The sequence below is a fragment of the Astatotilapia calliptera genome, chromosome 12 (assembly GCF_900246225.1).
Source record: "Astatotilapia calliptera chromosome 12, fAstCal1.2, whole genome shotgun sequence".
Taxonomy (NCBI): Eukaryota; Metazoa; Chordata; class Actinopteri; order Cichliformes; family Cichlidae; genus Astatotilapia; species Astatotilapia calliptera.
Window position 1 is genome coordinate 26,314,188 of NC_039313.1, and position 19,204 is coordinate 26,333,391.

Consider the following 19,204-nt stretch of genomic DNA (forward strand, 5'->3'; position numbering starts at 1 on the left):
CTGGCTCGAACACGGTCCTGTGTAGTAATCCTGGTTAATGTCTTCAGTTCCATTCTCCTGCTGTAGGATTAGTGGGGCACTCCATCCAAGAGGATTAGCCTGGCAGCTCTGTGGGAGCGGTGCTTCTGTGAAGGGCTTATGTAACCACAGAACCCCAGCTACAGTACCAAGGGCTGAGGAGGAGGAGGTCGTTTTATCATCAGTTCTAGCAACAACCCCCACACCTGTCAAAAGGGATTCCCTTTCCAAGAATTCAGACATTCCAAGATCACAACCTCCGTCCTCCCATTTCCTCAGTTGCGCTTTAGTTTTGAATAAGCTTGTCAAGGTGCTTTTCCGCAGCAGGTGCTTGACATGTATATGTTTTAAAGAGGTTTAGGTGTCCCGATGCTAATGTGTTTATCCCTTTGAGCTAACCAGATCTGAATAATGGCATTTATAGTGTCTGGCTGGGCCTCACCATTCCTGCGTGGCAGTGCCAGCCAGCAGTGCCTTCGAGGATGGCATGGCCACACTTGGAGATGGATCGCCCTTGTCTTCCCCAGTCAAAGATTGGCACCTCAAACAAGAGATGAGCAGGCTTTGTAACTCTGTCTTAAACCCACCACCCTACGCCTACGTGAATGTGGGCACATGCAAGTAATGTGTAGCAAAGGCTATGCCTGTGTGTGCTGGAGTGCGTACCAGTCTTGGCCAGCATTTATGCAAGTGTGCTAATCTGCCAGGCTTCGCTTGGGTGCGGGCAGCCAGGCAGCTGGATAATAGGCCCAGCTCTGCATGCTGGAAGAACCCATTTAAAGGAGCAGCAGGTAGAGAATGCCATATTATCTTTTCTCCCTTTCTCCTCCGCCGTTGCTCCAACTCTCTCTCGTTCTGTCTCTCGGTTGGGAAGATGGCAACAGCCCAGATTGGCAAGAGCTGTGGAAGATTTGGCAAGCGCCTCTTTCCCCCACTCACTTTCTCTCTCCTCTCACTGTGTGTTGTTATAAACTAGAGAGGTCACATTCAAGATGAAAAGCAGGTCAGTCAGGAAAAATGTGAAAGCCTTTATGCTTTCTCATGGTATCAACATCAACTCCCTCTCTCACCCCTGCTGCTCCCACTCTTCTCTCTGTGCTTACTCTCCACTTCTATATCCTTTCCCTTTCTCCATTGTCTCTCTGGCTCAGTGGCTCTGCTTTCTGTGTTTCCTCGCTTTCACCAGGCTTCTCTCTCTCTCTCTCTCTCTCTCTCTCTCTCTCTCTCTCTCTCTCTCTCTCTCTCTCTCTCTCTCTCTCTCTCTCTCTCTCTCTCTCTCCCCCCCCCCCCCCCCCCCCCCCCTCTCTGTTTACTCTTGGACTGCCCGAGTGTATGTTTGTGTCTGTGTGCTAGAGTATTAACGAGAGAGAGAGAGAGTTTGTACTCACTCATGCGGTTGTGTGTGCATGTGTGTGTATGTGCATGCCGCGGTGCCTGCTGGCAGAGTGAGGTAGGGGGAGGGACAGACCGACGGAAAGAGGGAGGGAGGGAAAAAAAGAGAGATAGAGGAGAGATCAGATGAGGAGAGAGAGGCTGAGCACATAGAACCGCCCCACAGTCCCACTTTCCTGTGGAAGTCTTCCCAGACGACCGCCATTGGGGAGAGGAGCGACTGAGAAGAACAGAGCAGCACTCACCGAAGCACAGGGAGGACAGAGGGAGAGGGAAAAGGAGGGGAGAGGCCAGGAGCATGTGCTGGTTTAGAGTATGTCAACCTGACACCGGCTCATGTATCGAGCCAGCTGGCAAGAAGAACACTGAGACTGAGCTGTTTTCATCTCCTCTGCTCTGGATCCGGAAGGCCCAGCCCTGAACAGCTTCCCTGCTGGCCCTCGAGAGATCAGACCGTCTGATAGCGTTATCCAGAGCAGGGGCACGAGACGACGACCAGAGCGACAGGCATGTGACAGACAGGAATAACCACTTTCTGGCCGCACCAGGTGTTGATTGGACTTTATCTGGGAGGAGCTAAAGAAAATACGATGTCCTGATTGGGTGTGAGGCTACCACCTGTTTCAGTATTCTTACAGCTGATTGGATGTATGCTACATGTGTGTTGCTCTGAGCAACTGAGGCCCTGAGCCAACTATAACTTATTGGGATTGTGCTTTGTGTGGTTTGTGTGCTTGCGTGTGGCGGATCAAACTGGATATAGCTAGAGGTCATCACAAAGTGACCTTTGACCTTCAGTAAATAAATTGAACTCTTTAGCACTTCAGCTTCACTGCATGCTGCGAAGAGTTAATCTAACTTCTATAAATGTGCTTATTCTTATGCCACCGTTGTTTCATGGTTGGTGTGAAGGCATATATTTTTGTGTGTACTCTTATCAGTTTCGAGGGTGTATGACTTGTAGGGCAGTCCACCCCCTCCCACCCACCGACTTTAAAAGGTTATTAGGTATCAGCAGTCACGTGTCTCAGTCCTCATGGAGCGAGTCAGGCCAACCAGTCTTTTCTTCCTGGGAGAAGCTTTTCTAGCAATACCTTTGGTGGCAGCAATGAATATTTCAGCTGAAAAACCTCTTCCACTTTAACAGTTTCAAGGTGCGCTGCCACTTTTAGACTCCAGAAGCTCAGACATGAAGATCACCCAAGCTTGTTATGGCAGCTCTTTTTATAATAGTATTAATAAATTCTCAGCCGAACAGTGAATATTATAGGTCTTTCCACTTTTTCTGCATGATTCATAGCTTTGCTAGCCCTTTTAGCTAGAGATTTTTTTTTTAAAATTACATTTACACACTGTATGTGTGACACAGCACTTATGTAGGTGCTAATGTTAATACAATTGCAACTATTGTGCGAGTGAAACACGACTGTGCAGTTTTAAAAAAAACTTTTTCATATTTAGGTGGCATTTTATGTGTCGTAATATCAGTGTTATAAGTATCTCTGTACACAAAGTCTTATGAAACATTTCCAGGAAATGAGACTTGTAAACAACTAATAGATCAGTTTTTATTGCAGATATTACTTAGTAATAGTCTTATCACTAACTACTCAATCCAGTGTTGGTATCAGATTCAGGCTTTCAGATTATTATGAGAGCTGAACTGACGGGGCTGTAAACAGCTGTCCTTTCCTCTCCTTTGGCTCGCAGCTCTGCGTGTCGTCCTACTACCTCCATTAAGCGATGAGATGCAGAGACCTCTGAACCCATGGCCAAGGTTATCCCAAGACGTGTTGGCTCTGTGCCTGTTAATAACACCCCTCCCACCCACCAGCCCCCAGCAACCTTTTGAGAGCTGTCCTGTTGCCAGGACCTGTCAGGCTGGCACAGGAAACAAGTGGGTGGTGTAAGCTAAGCCTCTTACAACACACTGTTAATGAGCTGCCTTTTAGCTAACAGCAGACTCTGGGAGGGGGGCGCTGGAGCAGATTCTATGCTATCTGTATTTCTCATTTACTTGTCTTTATGCACTGAATGCTCTCTGCATATCTTACTATAGCACATATACACACTTTATGTGTGCGTCCCTACATTCTTGTGTGTTTCATGACAGGTTGATCTATCACAGCCCTGGCCCAGCGGGTGCCTGTAGACTCTTGTGTAAGGCCCAATCATGTGCTTGACTGAGTAAAGGACTTGGGTTTCTTGGAAGTGGGTCACATCAAAGTCAGTTAGAATATGACACACAGTGACCCCAGTGGAGTGAGTTAGTGATGTCATTGGTTTGACTGGCGGTTTACCTACCACTAGCACGTCCCTCTCCTTTTTGCTTTATCAGTCTCTCTCTTTCTTTCACTCTCTGTCTGTACTTTGGAAATCTATGTTAATAAGCCATGGTGCTCCTGGCAGAGTGGAACAGTGTCTATGTTACACTGTGGGTAAAACTCCCAGGCTGTGCCGCAGTTTAGACAGCTGTATAGAGACGGATGTTCCTGGCTATTGATTTACAATGGCAACGCTGTACACTTGAAGAGATTAGAGATGGCGTTGATAGTATATAAGCCAAAATAACCATTAAATTTACAATCGTCACAAGCAGTGCACTTTGCACAGCTTACATCTTTTACAGCTGCAGAGAGAATAGCAGATCATCAAGGGCCACATCCACACGTCTGTCTCTGTATGTCTATCCTAATCCCTCTGCCTGTCCATCTGTTAATTCTAGGCCTTCTCCAGTATGGTAGGAATTGGTCCGCCATCGCCAAGATGGTGGGATCAAAGACCGTGTCACAGTGCAAGAACTTCTACTTCAACTACAAGAAGAGGCAGAAACTGGATGAAATTCTGCAGCAGCATAAAATGAAATCGGTAATCAAAATGACATCCGCAAGCCTTTAAAAAAAATAAAATGAATTTTATACTTTGTGTAATGTTATACTGTAAGATTGCTTCTGTTGAGTTTTTTTTTTTTTTTGGGCTTATTTTCACCCAGGAGAAGGAACGAAAGGCCCGTCGTAGAGGCAAAGCCTCACAGAATGAGGAAACTAATGCCCCATATCCAGCAGAGGAGGAGGAGATGGAGGGTTCAGGAGCCAGCTGCAATGAAGAAGAAGCCCCCGAGGATGGAGAAGGTATATCAATCCTTATGCCTTGATTTTAAGCCTTCTATTTTGTCTACAAAGTTGTTTGTATTGCATTGAATGTTCAGGACAACTACAGCCGAACTACAAACTAGATTGCATACATAGACTTAATAACTCTCTTACAGTTTAGTTATTAATGGTTGTAAATGTAGAATTTATGCCAGAGTTGTTTTTTTTAAATTGCATTTTATTCTACACAAACTTTATAAAGTGGCATCGTTTCATATGACAGAAAAAAGTGTTTGAGCAGCTCACGTTGGCTTAAAGAATCATGGTTTACAAATGGGAAAATGATCATGAAACGTTGCTGTAGTTTGTTGACAGAAGTGTACTGCGTAGACTGTACTTCCTCAATAGAGCACTGAAGTCCTGGGGGCTTTCATCCATCATTCCAATTGGTTTTGTTTTCCCCTTATTGTACAGTGAAACCTGATTAGGCAGAAGACTGGCACTGCGAAAAATCTTCTTTAGCAGAAAGAGATAAGAGGAAAAATGGAAGAAAAAAGGTGAAGGAGATAAAACATTTGTAGTACAAACCTCTAATTTGTTTCCTTTCGAACCCTGTGTCCCTGCCAGGTGGAGCCAATAACAGCTCTGACACGGAGAGCCTGCCCTCGCCGCACTCGTCTGAGGACAGCAAGGCTAAGGAGGAAGCCTCAAGCAAGGCAAAGGGCAGCTCAAACACTGGCGACAAGAAGGAGGACCTCGCAGACACAAGTCAGGCAGGGGATGAGAAACCTCCAGTCAAGGAAGATGCAGATTCCATTAAACAGGAGATTAAGACTGAAACAGGGGAGCCCAACAGAGACCAGCTGCAGCCAACACCGCCCAGTGATGCCACAGATACAAAACCTCCCACTGCAGGCACGGAGGAAGTCAAGAGCTCCAACAAGAACTCCAAGAAGGACCATGCGGCCAAAACTTGCTCCCATGGAGACAGTGACTCTAGTGCCACTTGCAGTGCTGATGAGGTGGAGGAGACGGACAACACAGATAAGAACAGGTGAGGGTTCGTAGCAATGGATATAGTGGATAATGGTAAATGGTAATTTCCCATTTGTTTAAATTAAAGCAACAATTTTATACAGGCACAACATTAAAACTGTGACCCGTGAAGTGAATATGATGGATGCTCTCTCTACAATGCAGTATTCTCTTTCATCGCATTTGTTTCATGACTATGGGGTAATGCTTCCTCCCTGACCTCATCAGAAGCTGAAATACTATTACGCCACCTGCTATAGGCTTTCTCAGTGACACCCACATAATGGGGTGTGACATAGCGTGAGATGTCATTCAAAAACCTCTTCTCTCTTCTCACGGAAGCCTGTTGGCAGCTGTTCTTTGGGTACTAAGCTAACGGCTCTAGCCGTACCCTATTAGGTAGCAATACTGTATAAAATAAGTAGCACTACTTTTTAGTCTGCGCTACCCAAAGAACAGCAGTATTCTTCCCTGCACATTAGTTTGGTGGCTGTTTAGCCGATTGTCAGGCCCACCAGCATGTCTATGGCTAACAACCTGAGTGAAGTTGGAAATCTGTCTCTCTGCAGCAACAAGAGATACACACCCAGTTTGTGTGGCATGTGTAGACTGCTGAGGCTGCCTTGACCTCCCCCCAAATCTGTATCCATTGTATTCCTTTATGACACAAATTGTGCCACTGCAGGCTCGCTCACCAGGCTAACCTGCAGGGCAGTGTCCCTTTGGTGTGTGAGGCAGCTTTGCCACAGGGAAAAGTGCTAATACCTAAGGACTTTTATGCAGAAGCACACTCTGAGCCAGTAGCTAATTCTTTCCCATCACTGGTGGCAGACTGACGATGTGAGGGCTTTTCTCTATTAGAGCTATCCTGGGAAGCGACGCTAACAATGATGGAGATGAGTCAGCTGATTCAGAACTCCTGTCTTCTAACTATAATTTCCAACTCCCTCACTACCAACTAAACCTCCATCGCTGTCTACCTTATAGCGCAACATACAGGACATGTGCAAGCACACAGCTGCTAAGATCAACATCCCTTCAGAAGAGGGTAAGATAGCTAAACCAGATACCACTATGTGGGAAGAAATATTTGTTACATCCGACAATGTCCTCCAGTTCCAGAAAGTGGGAATATAGGCTACTGGGAAAGCCATGGGGCTAATGGTTCTTGTGGGGCGGGCATGCTGGCTTGGGCTCCCCACCCTAATGACAAAGGAAAAAGGATTTCCTTGACACCTCTGTCATCTGCCAAGGCCTCTTGGTTGCAGCACAGGCAGCGTCTCCCCCAGCATTGCATTTTCAGGATTCCCAAAGTACCAGCCCCTCAGGCTGCAGCTGTTCTCAAGAATAGGGACATTTGAGGTTCTGATGAGGTCATGCAGGAGGCCCATAGTGAGAACCATCAGCACTAATCAGAGGACCAGGCTTATAGCCATAACCCTGAATTTTACAGGGACATCTTTTCCCTGGTATTTATGTGGTTATTACTTTTACTGCTATTTACCACCCACCTAACACTGTTGCAGATCAACAAAAATGGCTGTACCTTAATGTCCTCCAACAGAAAGCAAAAAACATATCAGAAAACCATCTCGAGAATATAAGAAATACCTCTGGACAGTGAGCCTGTTTCCAAACTCTACAGACAATGATGCTATCAAACATCTGTTGCATATAAAAGTATGAGGCACAGTGGCCTAATATCACAGCAGCACCCAAACACTCCAATATCACCAATGCCATGCAGTCATAAGATACAATGATGCCATGTTCAAGCTCCAAAGGCCTCAGAGCTGTTCTGGCATAATAGGGACCTACACAGTATTAGGCAGATTGAGTGCTGATCAGTGTATCCCTTCCCTGCTTTATTTCCCCTGTTTACATCGTTATACCAGTTTGAGAGCTTTGTTGTAAAAAATCTTCTGGTTTTTGAGTTTTCTTGGGTATCTTACATCTCTGTTCTGACACAGCAGACATAAGAACACAAAGCAGTGAGGGCTTTGAAGTGGTAGTAGTTGCCTAGCTACACTGTACAGCATTGAAGCCATATTTGGCAAGCTGTGTTTGTGTGTTCATGTACCACAGGTTGCACTTTTCTATTAGCCATATATATATATATATATATATATATATATATATATATATATATATATATATATATATATATTTTTTTAAATAATAATATTTATAAAACATGTCTTATGTGTCTGTGAATGAGGCCGCTAGAAATTGGTGTCAGAGTGCGTAGGAGAACTGATTAGTCGTGTTTGCACGGTACTTGTTCAGTTTTTTCCATGACAGCAGACTGCATGTACTGGCAGAGCTCAGGGAAATGCTGCCCTCTGCCAAGGCAAACAAAAGGGGGAGGGTTGGGGGGGGGGGGGGGGGGGGGGGGGGGCGTGCATGCGTGGTTCTGTGCATCGATTTGTGTGTTTAACTGTAATTCAGAGTCTGTTGTGTTTTTTGACAGATGTGTAATACATCAATATGAATCTTTACTTTTTTCCCATGGTCTCAGGCTATGTCAGCACACATCCTACTACATTAGTGGGTGGAAAAACTAAACAAGTGATTTTGTATGCTCTTCTTTTCAACCTCTTCTTTACTCCCACTAACTTATTTCTGTCCGTCTGTGTAGAATGATGTCTCCACGGCCAAGCCTACTGAACTACACTCATGATGGGGTCATATCATCCCCACTACAGAAGCCCATGGATCTGAAACAGCTGAAACAGAGAGCAGCTGCTATACCACCTATTGTGAGTTGCTAATTTTAAAGTTGCTAGCTTTAGTTCTTGTTTCAAACAGTTACAGATCTTTTTTATGTATTTATTTATTTTTTATTTAATATGACTCATGCAGAACTACTTTGCTAGAATCCAAGAATACACATATGGACTTGATAATGAGCATTGTTATTGTGTCCCTATAAACCTTTGTCCCTTTTTAAGTGAAGAGCATCGTGGCTTTCCCAGCCTTTGAAAGTGTCTTCGCCACATAAAACTGATGAACTCACGCACTCACAATCTTTCATTGCAGTTGTGAATCCTATCAAAGTCTCTCTGCTTACAAGGCTAACACCATAGTAGGTGAAATTGTTAAGTCATAACTGTATAAGATAAGCCAACCAGATGGAGGATAACGAGAAATGAGATAATGACCATTAGGGAAACTTTAGCTTGTCAAGAAATAAGAGATGCGTCTTAGCTGACATGCTTATCAGATATTTTATGTGGCTAACCATATGTCAGCTCCTGGATAGGAGTGGGCTTGTGTTATATGTGTGGCACATATGTAACTCTGTTATTTTCTTGTCGCCCTGTGTGCAGATGCAAGAAGCCTCGGTGCACGGGGGTCAGCAGAGTGGGAAGGCATTACTGCCTCCCCACGCTTTGGCACTGTACCAGCAACAGATCACCATGGCTCATGGGGAGTCCTCCCAGGAGGTCAAGCTGCAACAGCAGCAGCAGTTTCCAGGCCAGCCAGGCAAACAGCAGCCTTATACCCCACAGGCAGACAGAGACAGGGAGGCTCTGCACAGCAACAGCCCACGTGTTCGCCCGCGCAGCCCCTCTGCCGGCGAAAAGGATGGTATGCACACCTCCATCACAACAGAAACTTCTCTTATTGCCTAGAAACTATATTTACCTGCTGAAGTTGCAAACACAAGTTCTTCACAGTTTTAGGTTTTCAGCTTGGATCCTTTTTATCACTGTTCTGTATGACCTTAGTGTCACTCCACTGCAGGGTGTACAGCTTGGTGTTTTATGAAAACAAGATTAGAGGATTAATGAAATTATTTTTTTAAAATGAGGTTAATGAAAATGCAGTACAACATGCTGTTCTAGTTGCATTTGATCTAGTTTTACTTTGTTGGTCCTTGCTACATCCTGTAACCTTGAGTCTGTGTACTCTAGTGTTTAGGGCATTGAAGTGTTTCTGGGACACTCAGGGAGAGGGAACTGATAAATGATCTGGTATTGCTATTGACCCAAAAGGGAATAGAGTCTGGTTCAGTGCAGTTACTGTAAGCTTGTTGAATGGACTTTTAAAGGTCCACACAAAGAGAGGTCTTTTATAACCAGCATGTGCACGGCAGCTGTGAACTCCAAAGTCCTTTTTCATTCATTTATGCTAACATAAGGACAGATATAAACATGTATTCCAGCTGATATCTATTGATATTTTTCAGCATTTAATCACCGTGTGGGGGAAGTAATAGTTACAAGTAAGCGCTTGTGGGGATTTAAAAAATTGAGGATTTGATGATTGTAAAAATGCTGTGAGGATTTAATGATCTGTGGTGTGCTTATGTCCATTCAGAGCAATGAGAAGCAGTTGCTGCTCCTCCTGCAGGGATTAAGTAGGTTCATCCATTGCCTTTTAACTTCTCCTCAGCTGGATTTCACTTTAAATATTAGCACTGGGATGGTGTGATTGTATTAAGTAAGGGTACTAATTCAGTGGCGTGTCACTCTGTCTGGGAGGTAGCATGAGATATTCTTTGTAATTCTTATGATGACATTGATGAAGGTGTGGACAGTAGTGTGTTGGTAATGGCCAAAGGACAACTTCTTGGATTAGTGGATAACCATTTGTGTGTTGTTACCTGGTCCTGACTCTCCTTGTGTGTCACTGTTGCAGAAAAGCCCCCAGCATTCTCTCCACACAGTGAAGCTAAGAAGCAGGCGCTCGGCCCTGATGACCCGAGGACCTCTAACTTGGGGCGCTCAGTTCTATCCCCTTACCCTGTGTCCCCACGAGACATGTCCAAGAGCACTCATGACCAGCACCTGATCCACTTCAACTGTGAGCATTCTCTTTACATCAGCGGTCGCCAATCCCCGGGCCTCGGACCGGTACCGGTCCGTGAATCGTTTGGTACCGGGCCGCGAGAGTTGAGGCTCAGGTCTGAAATGTATGGTTTTCAGGGTTTTTATCGGTTTTCGGCATTATTTTGTTATTGTTTTTATCGTTAACTCAGTTTTCCTGGGTCTTTTCACGTGTGTTATGAATAAATCTTCTTTTTTTCGGTACCGGTACTAAGTTTTTTTTTGTTGTATTTATCCGCGACACCTTAAAGGCCGGTCCGTGAAAATATTGTCGGGCATAAACCGGTCCGTGGCGCAAAAAAGGTTGGGGACCGCTGCTTTACATAATCTTTTATCTGTACTGTGAGAACATTTAGCAAATCCATGTCTACTTAACTTGCTTTTTTAAGCCTTTGTCTAAAGATCACTTGCTCAAATCTCATTCTCACAATCTCATCCATCTGCCAGCGTTCCAGCCATCAGGCCACCCCTCACTGCCGCAGGACAGCGGAAGGCTAGCAGCAGTGAGACCGCTCACAATGCCAGAGCCTCCACCTCTCATTTCCTCCTCCAAGCCAGGAGGCTCTATCACACAGGTACAGCACCACACCAATAACATTAAGTAGACATAGTTTGAGAGTAGAAATCATGTAATTGTTTTGATCAGTGATCCTACATATTGTTCTTATGACCATGTACATTTTTTTTTAATTAAATAAACAGGGCACACCAGTACAGCTGCACAGCCCAGCTCATGGGTTGGACCATGGGAAGATGCCCTCCGCACCGATGGGGGTGCCTTGGATGGATCAGAGGAAAGGGGGTGAGTAAATCTGGCTGAGGGGATTGATACTCTCTCATTATTGTGCCCTGCCCCTCTCAGCAAGGTCTGTCTTCAAAATGAGATTTTACTTTCAATGAGACTTTTACCTGGATAAATAAAGGATAATAAAATTGTCCCTATTCATTTTGTTCTCTTTTCTCTCTGTAATCTAATATATAGCAGGTGGTTTTCCAATAGTAAAGCAGGAACAGCTGTCCCCTCACAGCTCGTCTTCCCAAGCTGATAACCTGTCAGCCCAAGGGCCATCTCATGATAGTGCTGCTGGACGTGGTGGGTGCTCTGTCTTTTCCCACTGTTTTACTGCCATACTGATTACAAGCAATAAGCCACAGATTCTGAACAAAGTCAAATCATGACTTGCTTTTTATTCCAACACACCAAATTGGAGTGACTTTTCTAAATGTACTGAATGTAACCTAGGCTAGACTTTCAATCTCTCTCTGTCTGGTCATTCATCTATCTGTTTATTATAAAGTCAGTGGGTAGTTGAGTTCACTGATGTTGGGAAAATGTGAAGATTGAGAGAAACTGCCCAATCTGTATGTGCAGAAGTGATTGTACTCGGTGATGCTTCAACTTTTTCTTTTCGGGTGGTCTTGCAAAACAGTTTCAAATATTTATTTCCAGTTAAATGCATTCCTCTTTTTTACTCTTAATGTGACTTTACATGTTGGATTATAGTGACAGCTGTCTCTCTCTTACTGTCCTTAAAGCGTCTATTTCAGCTGTTCAGGGGGGTAGTATCACTAAAGGCATCCCAGGGACCAGACTGCATCCTGATTCCCCAATTCCCTATCGAGGCGGCTCCATTACTCAGGTGAGTGCTGACCGCTGAAGTAGTCCTTGTAATATAGCTGCTATACTGGAGTTAAAAATGCTCCAGTATAAAGTTCAAAATTGGTACAAAAGTGGAGAGACAAACTCTATTCAGAAAATAACAACAGGCTTATTTGTATTTTCCAAAGAATTTTACTCATGTAAAGGTTCTTGTTGTTTCCACTGAAAATACTCATAGGCTGTTGGTTTGATGATGTAACCTACAGATAATCCCTGACCACTGTTACAACTCTCGTTGCAACAGTCTCCCATATGTACAGTTTGTTGGGTGGGGCAATCCTCGTGTTTGTTAATAATATTCTGCTGACTCTGTTCTAGTTTGAGTTGTGCATTACAACACAACTGGAAAACTGTTCTCTTCCCCTTTTCGAGGAACCTCCGAGCAACCTTTCAAATTCACTGAACACGCTTATAAATAATTCCCCAGTATGCAGGTTTAGAAGTGACCTGCTTTTGTTTGACATCATAACTAGCACGTACGGCTAGGATCTAAATCAAATCAGTTTCTTAAGTCAAGCTTAAAAGTTCATTTTTGTTCCTAGGTGAAGATATAAGGAGAGTGCTTTTCAAGCGGCGCTACTCCTGTGCAGTCCTCCAAAATCTCAATTGCACATTGCTCGACATAGATGACACTGTGCATTGGTTGAATGCCGATTTGTTAATAAACAGGCTGGGAAAGGGAAAGGAGTGACAGCAGAGATCTCGAGAAAATCAAAGATAGGGGGAAAAAAATACAACATGAAAAGCAAAGACGGCTTCTGCAGGAGTCTTTGTATGTTAAAACTTTGCTCTTCCTTCTGACTGATGGGCCAACAACAGCCCACGGTCTTGTTATGTCACACATTTTTGACACTGCCTCCACCTAGCAAGGTGCATGCTGGCTCCAACTCAATTCCAACCACATGATTGATGTCATTGACCCTTTCGTGTTATATCTCAAAACATGAATTGGCTTTTATTGACTTTAACCTCCTAGGATCTGGTGTCCACATATGTGGCCATCACATTTTGGGTTATTTAGACCAAAATACTGAATTTTGCTCTACAAGGGCCTGATTATCCACTTATGAGGACATTATACTGCTACTGTTCTATCAAGATTTTAAACGAATATTCTTAAAAACAAAAATAAGGCAAAAAAAAAAAAATCTGGTAATTCTTTGTTTTTACATTCATCGGGCCCCAATATGTCCAAATATCAATGAAAAATTAAAAAAGCATGTAGTGGAAGAGTTCGGGTCTTAGGAGGTTAATATTGACCATGTCTCATATTTCTGTAGGGGAGAATTTTTTTGCAATAATTATCTTTATTGTTTTATTGCCCAGCCCTAGCTCACCATTTCCCCTTGTAATACTGAACTGAAACTAACACTGTTAAATTAAGTCAAGGTTCATAGTGACAGCAGCATGTACAGCTCATACACTGACGGGCCACGCATTGTTAGCAGTACTTCATTGGTTCATTTTGATGCCATCACTGGTTTCTGCTCATAAAGTTGAAGGCTTTATCTCTTTATACCTGCCACAGTCAATTTTAGCAGCCTTCATGCGTCTGAGCTTTGTCCTTTTGATGGAAACGAGAGCAGCAGAGCTGGTTAGAGGTCATAAGGCTGGTGGATTTCCGTGGTGCTGTGACATAACTGCAGCTCTGGGTGGCCCCGTCACCTTAGCAACAGGTACACAATGTACCGCATCTGTTCCCTCTTTACTTTATCTATTTACTCTAGGCGCGGGCAAAACCAGTCATTGATATGCCCACTGTAATATCATATCCAGCTGCCATACTGGCTTCTATCTGCTGTTGTGGATTAGTAAAAGGAGAGATGGCTGAAAGTGTAACATCTCCATTGTTAGAGGGATACCTTTTTAGTGTGCAGGCTACTGTTCAGTGCACGAATCCATATAGCATTGATGCCTCTTCTTAAAGGGTAGGTGCGGGTAACTTAAGTCAGCGCCATCTGATCCTATAATAAGAAACCATGCTAGTCTGGCCTCGTCCTTCCTCAGTGTCTTCTTGGAAAAGCTGCAAGCAACACAGTAACAATGTTCCCTAAGCTACTACTTTTCATGTCCACTTTAGTGACGTGACTCAAGTTGTGTGAGTGGGTTCACTTGATGATTCCTCTGAAATGTTTAACCTCAAGCTGTACTTATTTTTAACTTAGTGTTTTCCTTCTTTGACATAGTTGAGTCTGATTAGACTCAAGAACAGTCAGCTTAAATTTCCATAGATGTTTGTTCACTTGTTTTTCTTGTTGTTTTTAATTAGTGGAGTAATTGTAAATAACAGTTTAACACTCGTGATATAAAGTTTGTCATTTCCGTAACATTTTTTGTTATGACGTTGGCACTGTTTAGTTTTACCGAAATGAGGATTGTTAACCAAGTCTGCTTGTAGTCAAGGTTGTCTGCTGTCAGGCTTCACTGTCATTTGTATATCAAAATCCTAATCAGACTTCTTTTTTTTTTTTGATTCTCTGTTACAACACACTGATGGTACAAAGTACAGGTCTCATTTCTTCTTTTTGTTTTCCACAGGGGACGCTGGCTGATTCGCTTTATAAGGGAACCATAGCGCGACTAATGACTGAGGACAGTGCCAGCCGAGTTGAGAGGGAGCGCGATGAGGCCCTGTCTAAAGGACATGTGCTCTATGAGGGCATTAGTGGGCACATTCTTACATATGATCGTAAGTAGCACTTGGCCGTATTGTCCTACTTTTTGCTGTGTTGCTTTTAGTTAATCTTAGAAATAATATTGATTCAAATTGCACATACCTTAAGAAATACTGTCAGTATATTTACTGAGATCTTTGTCATTTATAGGCTCAGCATCCCAGACTCCTAAAGATGAGGGCCGAGGTGGAGGGCAGTCTGGGGAAATCCTGGGCCTCAAGCGTCCTTATGATGTAATGGAAGGAGGCATCTCGAGGGGACTGCCTATGAGGGAATCGTTGTCTGCTGCCAACTGTGAAGGTAACAGATGACATATAGAGGTTTGACTTTGATTGTTTATGAAATAACTCACCATAGTCTTACACCTTACCATTCCCTCCTTGGTCCCTCCACCTCAGGACTGATTGGACGAGCCATGCCTCATGATAGTGACAGTCCCCACCATGCCTCTTACAAGGACTCTCATCACATCCGTGGTTCCATCTCACAAGGTAGCAAGCGGTTTACTTCCAACGAGATTTTATTTTGAATTCTCATTTCATCCTGGTGAAGTACTTAAAAAATGTCCTCAAGCAGAACATACATTAAAGGAGAATGTTAATGTAGCCTGTGTTTTTGGCGACCCCAGAAAAGACTGATGCTGCTTTACCAGTCACCATTGGTTTTGTGATGGTGCATGGTTAAAGGCGTAACAGGTTATTGATTGATGTAGTCCGTGTTCTCATTTCATCTGACTCCACTCCCAGAGCTCCCTCCAGTGAACTGAAAGCTACATTTTTCTGTTGTTTCTTCCTTTACAAAGAAATGGATAGTGCTAGCTGACCTGAAGTTATTTGCCTAAAGAGCAGCAAATTAAGCAGATCTCGAACCCCAGATTATTCAGCTAAGCTTATAAAACCTTTGTGTCTGTCGCTCATGTTTCTTTATCCTTTGGCTCACGTATGGCTAAATTATGAAAAGAAATGAGAACACTAGGCTTCCTGCTCTTGTTTGAAGATCAATAATAGTCATATATTAAAATTTCAGGTATACCTCGTCATCTAGATCAGGATACCTACATGAGGAGGGAACCTAAACAGATGAAAAGAGAGAGCCCCCCACCTCGTGGGCCTGGCTCTTTGTCTGATTCTATGAAAGGCCGAGAGACCATAGTGAAGGAGGCTGGGCGCTCTATCCACCTCATTCCCAGGGAAGAGCTCCGACAGCCTGGAAAGGAGGGCATCATTGTACAGGTACACACTAAAGATAATGCTAATGACACGTGTAGAGACAATCAAACACTTCATGCTTGCTAACTGAGTTAATTCCCATTGTGGTCTCTGAAGGGATCGTCCATGAAGCAGGAGGTGGCTAGTTCAGGGAAACGTCATGATGTCCGCTCCATCATGGGCAGTCCCTACCACGGTACACAGTCACACCTGGAGATGCGTACTGAGAGAAGCCGATATGAAGACGCACCTAAAGGGCGCCCCAGTGCAGTGGTCAGTACAGCTAGTCCCATATCGCGCTCTTCTCCACTGACGCTGGGGTCAGAGCAGGGTGGCAAAGCCCATCACAGCCCAGTGGGCTACGATGATAAAGGAGCCTTAAGGACACCTTACCCTGGATCCTCACATCGTAGCTCCCCACTGTCCAGGGAGGCAGGTCAAAGGCAGCATGAGGGTAAGTATATCACATGCTAAAATGATTGAGAGTTTGTAATTTAAACGAAAAAAGAATCAAGAAGTATATGAAAATGCATAAATCGTGTATATGTGTGACAGGCATGTAAAAGAGTTGTTCTGTACTAAAAATTATTCTGTTTCCTATTAATTTTTTTTGTTTTTTATTTCCCCCACCAGTTTCCAGTAAGAATCTGACTCAGGAGCGTAAAGCCACACCAACCCCCAGAGAGATGACTACCACCAAATCACCACTTTCCACTCTTCCAGATCAGCAGACCCTGTTTCCGAGTCTGGGACATGAAATGTACCGTCACATTTCCTTAGCTTTTGATCCTGCTGCAATGGGTCGTAGTATCCCAATCGACTCAGGTACTGTGTCCATTATAGTGTGTACATGTTGCCCCCATCCTCATTAGAGAACAGTTTAATCATCTGCAAGGCATTTGTGTGATAATGTGATGAGAGTTTTACTCCAAGTTGAGTGACTTCCTGATAGATCATCTTCTTGTTTATACACAGCAGCATACTACTTGCATAGGCCCCTTGCTTCCGGCGCTCCATACTCTCCCCACTACCCCTACATCATCCGTGGCTTTCCTGACACCGCCGCCCTGGAGAACCGGCAGACGCTGCTCAACGACTATATCACTTCTCAGCAGATGCATCAGTGGCCCGCAGCTGCTGCCATGGCTGCACAGCGCTCATCTGACATCATGAGGGGCATTCCATCACGTGACCAGGCTGTCCCCCTGCCCTACCCTCCTCGGGGTAAGGGCAGTCACTAACTGAAAGTGCAGTCAAGTGTGCTGCACCTGCACTACGAATACAAATAGGAGTATGAAACAACAGCAGGGTGGTTGTTATTAATAGAAGCACCTGCAAGCCAAAATTTAATGTTAGTGCTGTTCATGCTCGGAGTTATTTAAATCAATTTGGTGGACAGTTTATTTATAGTCAGCTGATGTACAGTAATAAAGCAGCATTTGATTTTGTCATCACACTCTGTGGGAGAGTCTTATTGTCCTTTATTATGGCATTTTCCACGATTTTCCTACAAAAACAAATAAATATAATAGAAAAAAACTGAACTGCATTAGTGGTTGCTGAAAATTTGTCATGTAGGATGATTGAGGGAGCTGCCAGTCAGACTATTTTCCAATATAACGCATTGAAGGAACACATCTTGACTCATTTATTACTTTGTCTTAGAACACTAGAGCAGAATCTATTAAGGGTTTATGTTTTAGTAATTTGCTTCTGCTTTCCCATTTATCTGTCAGAAATATAGAATTTCACATAGTCAGTCCATCATTTCAGATTTAATAAATATAAATATCACATTCCCTCATAAAACATTTGCATGACTGTTGACAGCCTCTCATTATTTTTATGCCCTGTAATCAGCTGACCCTTCTCTGTCCTCTAGGGATCATCGATCTTTCTCAGGTATCACACATACTGGTCCCTCCCTCTCCAGGGACAGTGGATCGCATCCCTTACATCCCTGGGACGAGCACCGGCTTCCCTGGCAGACCTTACACCACCTCTCCCATCTCACCCGGTACAGTTAATTTCACTCAAGCAGACTCACACAATAAATATGTTGCACTCTTTTTATTTCTAAAGTTCTCTTTCTCTCCCTTTTTTTGCATGTGCAGTTGGCTCCTCACACATGAGCAAAATGCAAGGCACGGCCTCATCTTTAGAGCGTGAAAGAGACCGTGAACGTGACAGGGAGCGTGAAAGTGAGAGGGAGCGGGAACGGGAAAAGGAGAGGGAGCGCGAACGGGACCGTCAGAGAGATCGGGAAAAGGAAAGGGAGCGCGAGAGGGACCGCGAAAGGCAAAGGGACCGGGAGAGAGAGAGGGATCGAGAGCGTGAGAGAGACAAGGGTGGCTCTATTGGAAATGTGGAGCATGCCCCCATCTGGCGACCAGGTGTGGAGAATATGGTGTTCTTCATTTTTATTTAAGTTACGAATCTAGTTTGGAATTTGCAAAGTTATACGAGTCTGTTTCTGCTACTTAGGTACAGAGCACAGCTTGTCAAGCAGCAGCAGCAGCGTAAGACCTGCGTCCCAGCCGCACAGCCACCAGCACTCCCCAGTGTCGCCTCGTACCCAGGAAAACGTCCAGCAGAGGCCAAGTGTCCTGCACACTGGGGGGAAAAGTCTTTCTGTCAACGAACACTCCGGCTCATCTGTGTTACGGTAAACTGAACTTTAACACAGAAAATTTGAATAAACAGATAAAAAGTTGTACGCGCTTTTTGTTTGTTTGTTTGTTTGTTTGTTTTTATAAATACAATTCGCTTTTTTTAAATGTGTTTGCTTTGTTAGGTCCATGCCCTCAGGGTCATCCCACTACCAAGCTTACCCTAGCCATCTCCAAAGGACAGGTGTGCTTTCTGAGGCCTACCCAACTGCCATGGATTTAAATGCACCCAAAGAGCAGAGTCGCGATGCAGGCAAAAACAGGGGAGGTCTACCCAAACATTTTCAGGACCAGCATGGCCCATCCAGTAAATCTGACCCCAAGCTGTCCAGCCCCAGCCCAGGTGGACTATACCCCGGGTCTTATACCTCTGCTTCAGGCCGTCCCCAGCACCTACTGCCTCTGCAGTCAGACAACCCTCCTGGCCGTGGAGAAAGCGGTACACCTAGTAGGGAAAAGACTCAAAACAAACAGATGTCCATTCAGGAACAAGAGCTCCGATCACTCGGTAAGACCACCATGACTGCGGCCAACTTCATAAACGCAATTATTATGCGTCAAATTTCTTGTGAAACGGGGATGCCAGAGATGGGCTCGCTTGTTGCCAGCAGCGCCACTAATGG

The 19,204-nt window shown here is 44.3% G+C and overlaps 1 protein-coding gene across 4 annotated transcripts in view; it reads left to right on the forward strand.

Annotated features, from left to right (window-relative positions):
- The window catches only part of ncor2 (nuclear receptor corepressor 2), a 97,169-nt gene that overhangs the window by 68,532 nt on the left and 9,433 nt on the right, over positions 1-19,204 (forward strand). The window contains exons 18-38 of one of the 4 annotated variants that reach the window (XM_026187574.1): positions 4,136-4,278; positions 4,403-4,541; positions 5,130-5,556; positions 8,176-8,296; positions 8,867-9,128; positions 10,182-10,346; positions 10,817-10,944; positions 11,072-11,171; positions 11,352-11,462; positions 11,906-12,009; positions 14,568-14,718; positions 14,855-15,004; positions 15,103-15,195; positions 15,731-15,936; positions 16,030-16,366; positions 16,546-16,737; positions 16,888-17,136; positions 17,795-17,929; positions 18,027-18,305; positions 18,397-18,577; positions 18,707-19,089. In XM_026187574.1, the coding sequence (XP_026043359.1) occupies positions 4,136-4,278; positions 4,403-4,541; positions 5,130-5,556; positions 8,176-8,296; positions 8,867-9,128; positions 10,182-10,346; positions 10,817-10,944; positions 11,072-11,171; positions 11,352-11,462; positions 11,906-12,009; positions 14,568-14,718; positions 14,855-15,004; positions 15,103-15,195; positions 15,731-15,936; positions 16,030-16,366; positions 16,546-16,737; positions 16,888-17,136; positions 17,795-17,929; positions 18,027-18,305; positions 18,397-18,577; positions 18,707-19,089 (4,056 nt within the window). The remainder of the gene's footprint in view (positions 1-4,135; positions 4,279-4,402; positions 4,542-5,129; positions 5,557-8,175; positions 8,297-8,866; positions 9,129-10,181; positions 10,347-10,816; positions 10,945-11,071; positions 11,172-11,351; positions 11,463-11,905; positions 12,010-14,567; positions 14,719-14,854; positions 15,005-15,102; positions 15,196-15,730; positions 15,937-16,029; positions 16,367-16,545; positions 16,738-16,887; positions 17,137-17,794; positions 17,930-18,026; positions 18,306-18,396; positions 18,578-18,706; positions 19,090-19,204) is intronic. The other 3 variants (XM_026187575.1, XM_026187576.1, XM_026187577.1) reach the window with 3 other exon arrangements.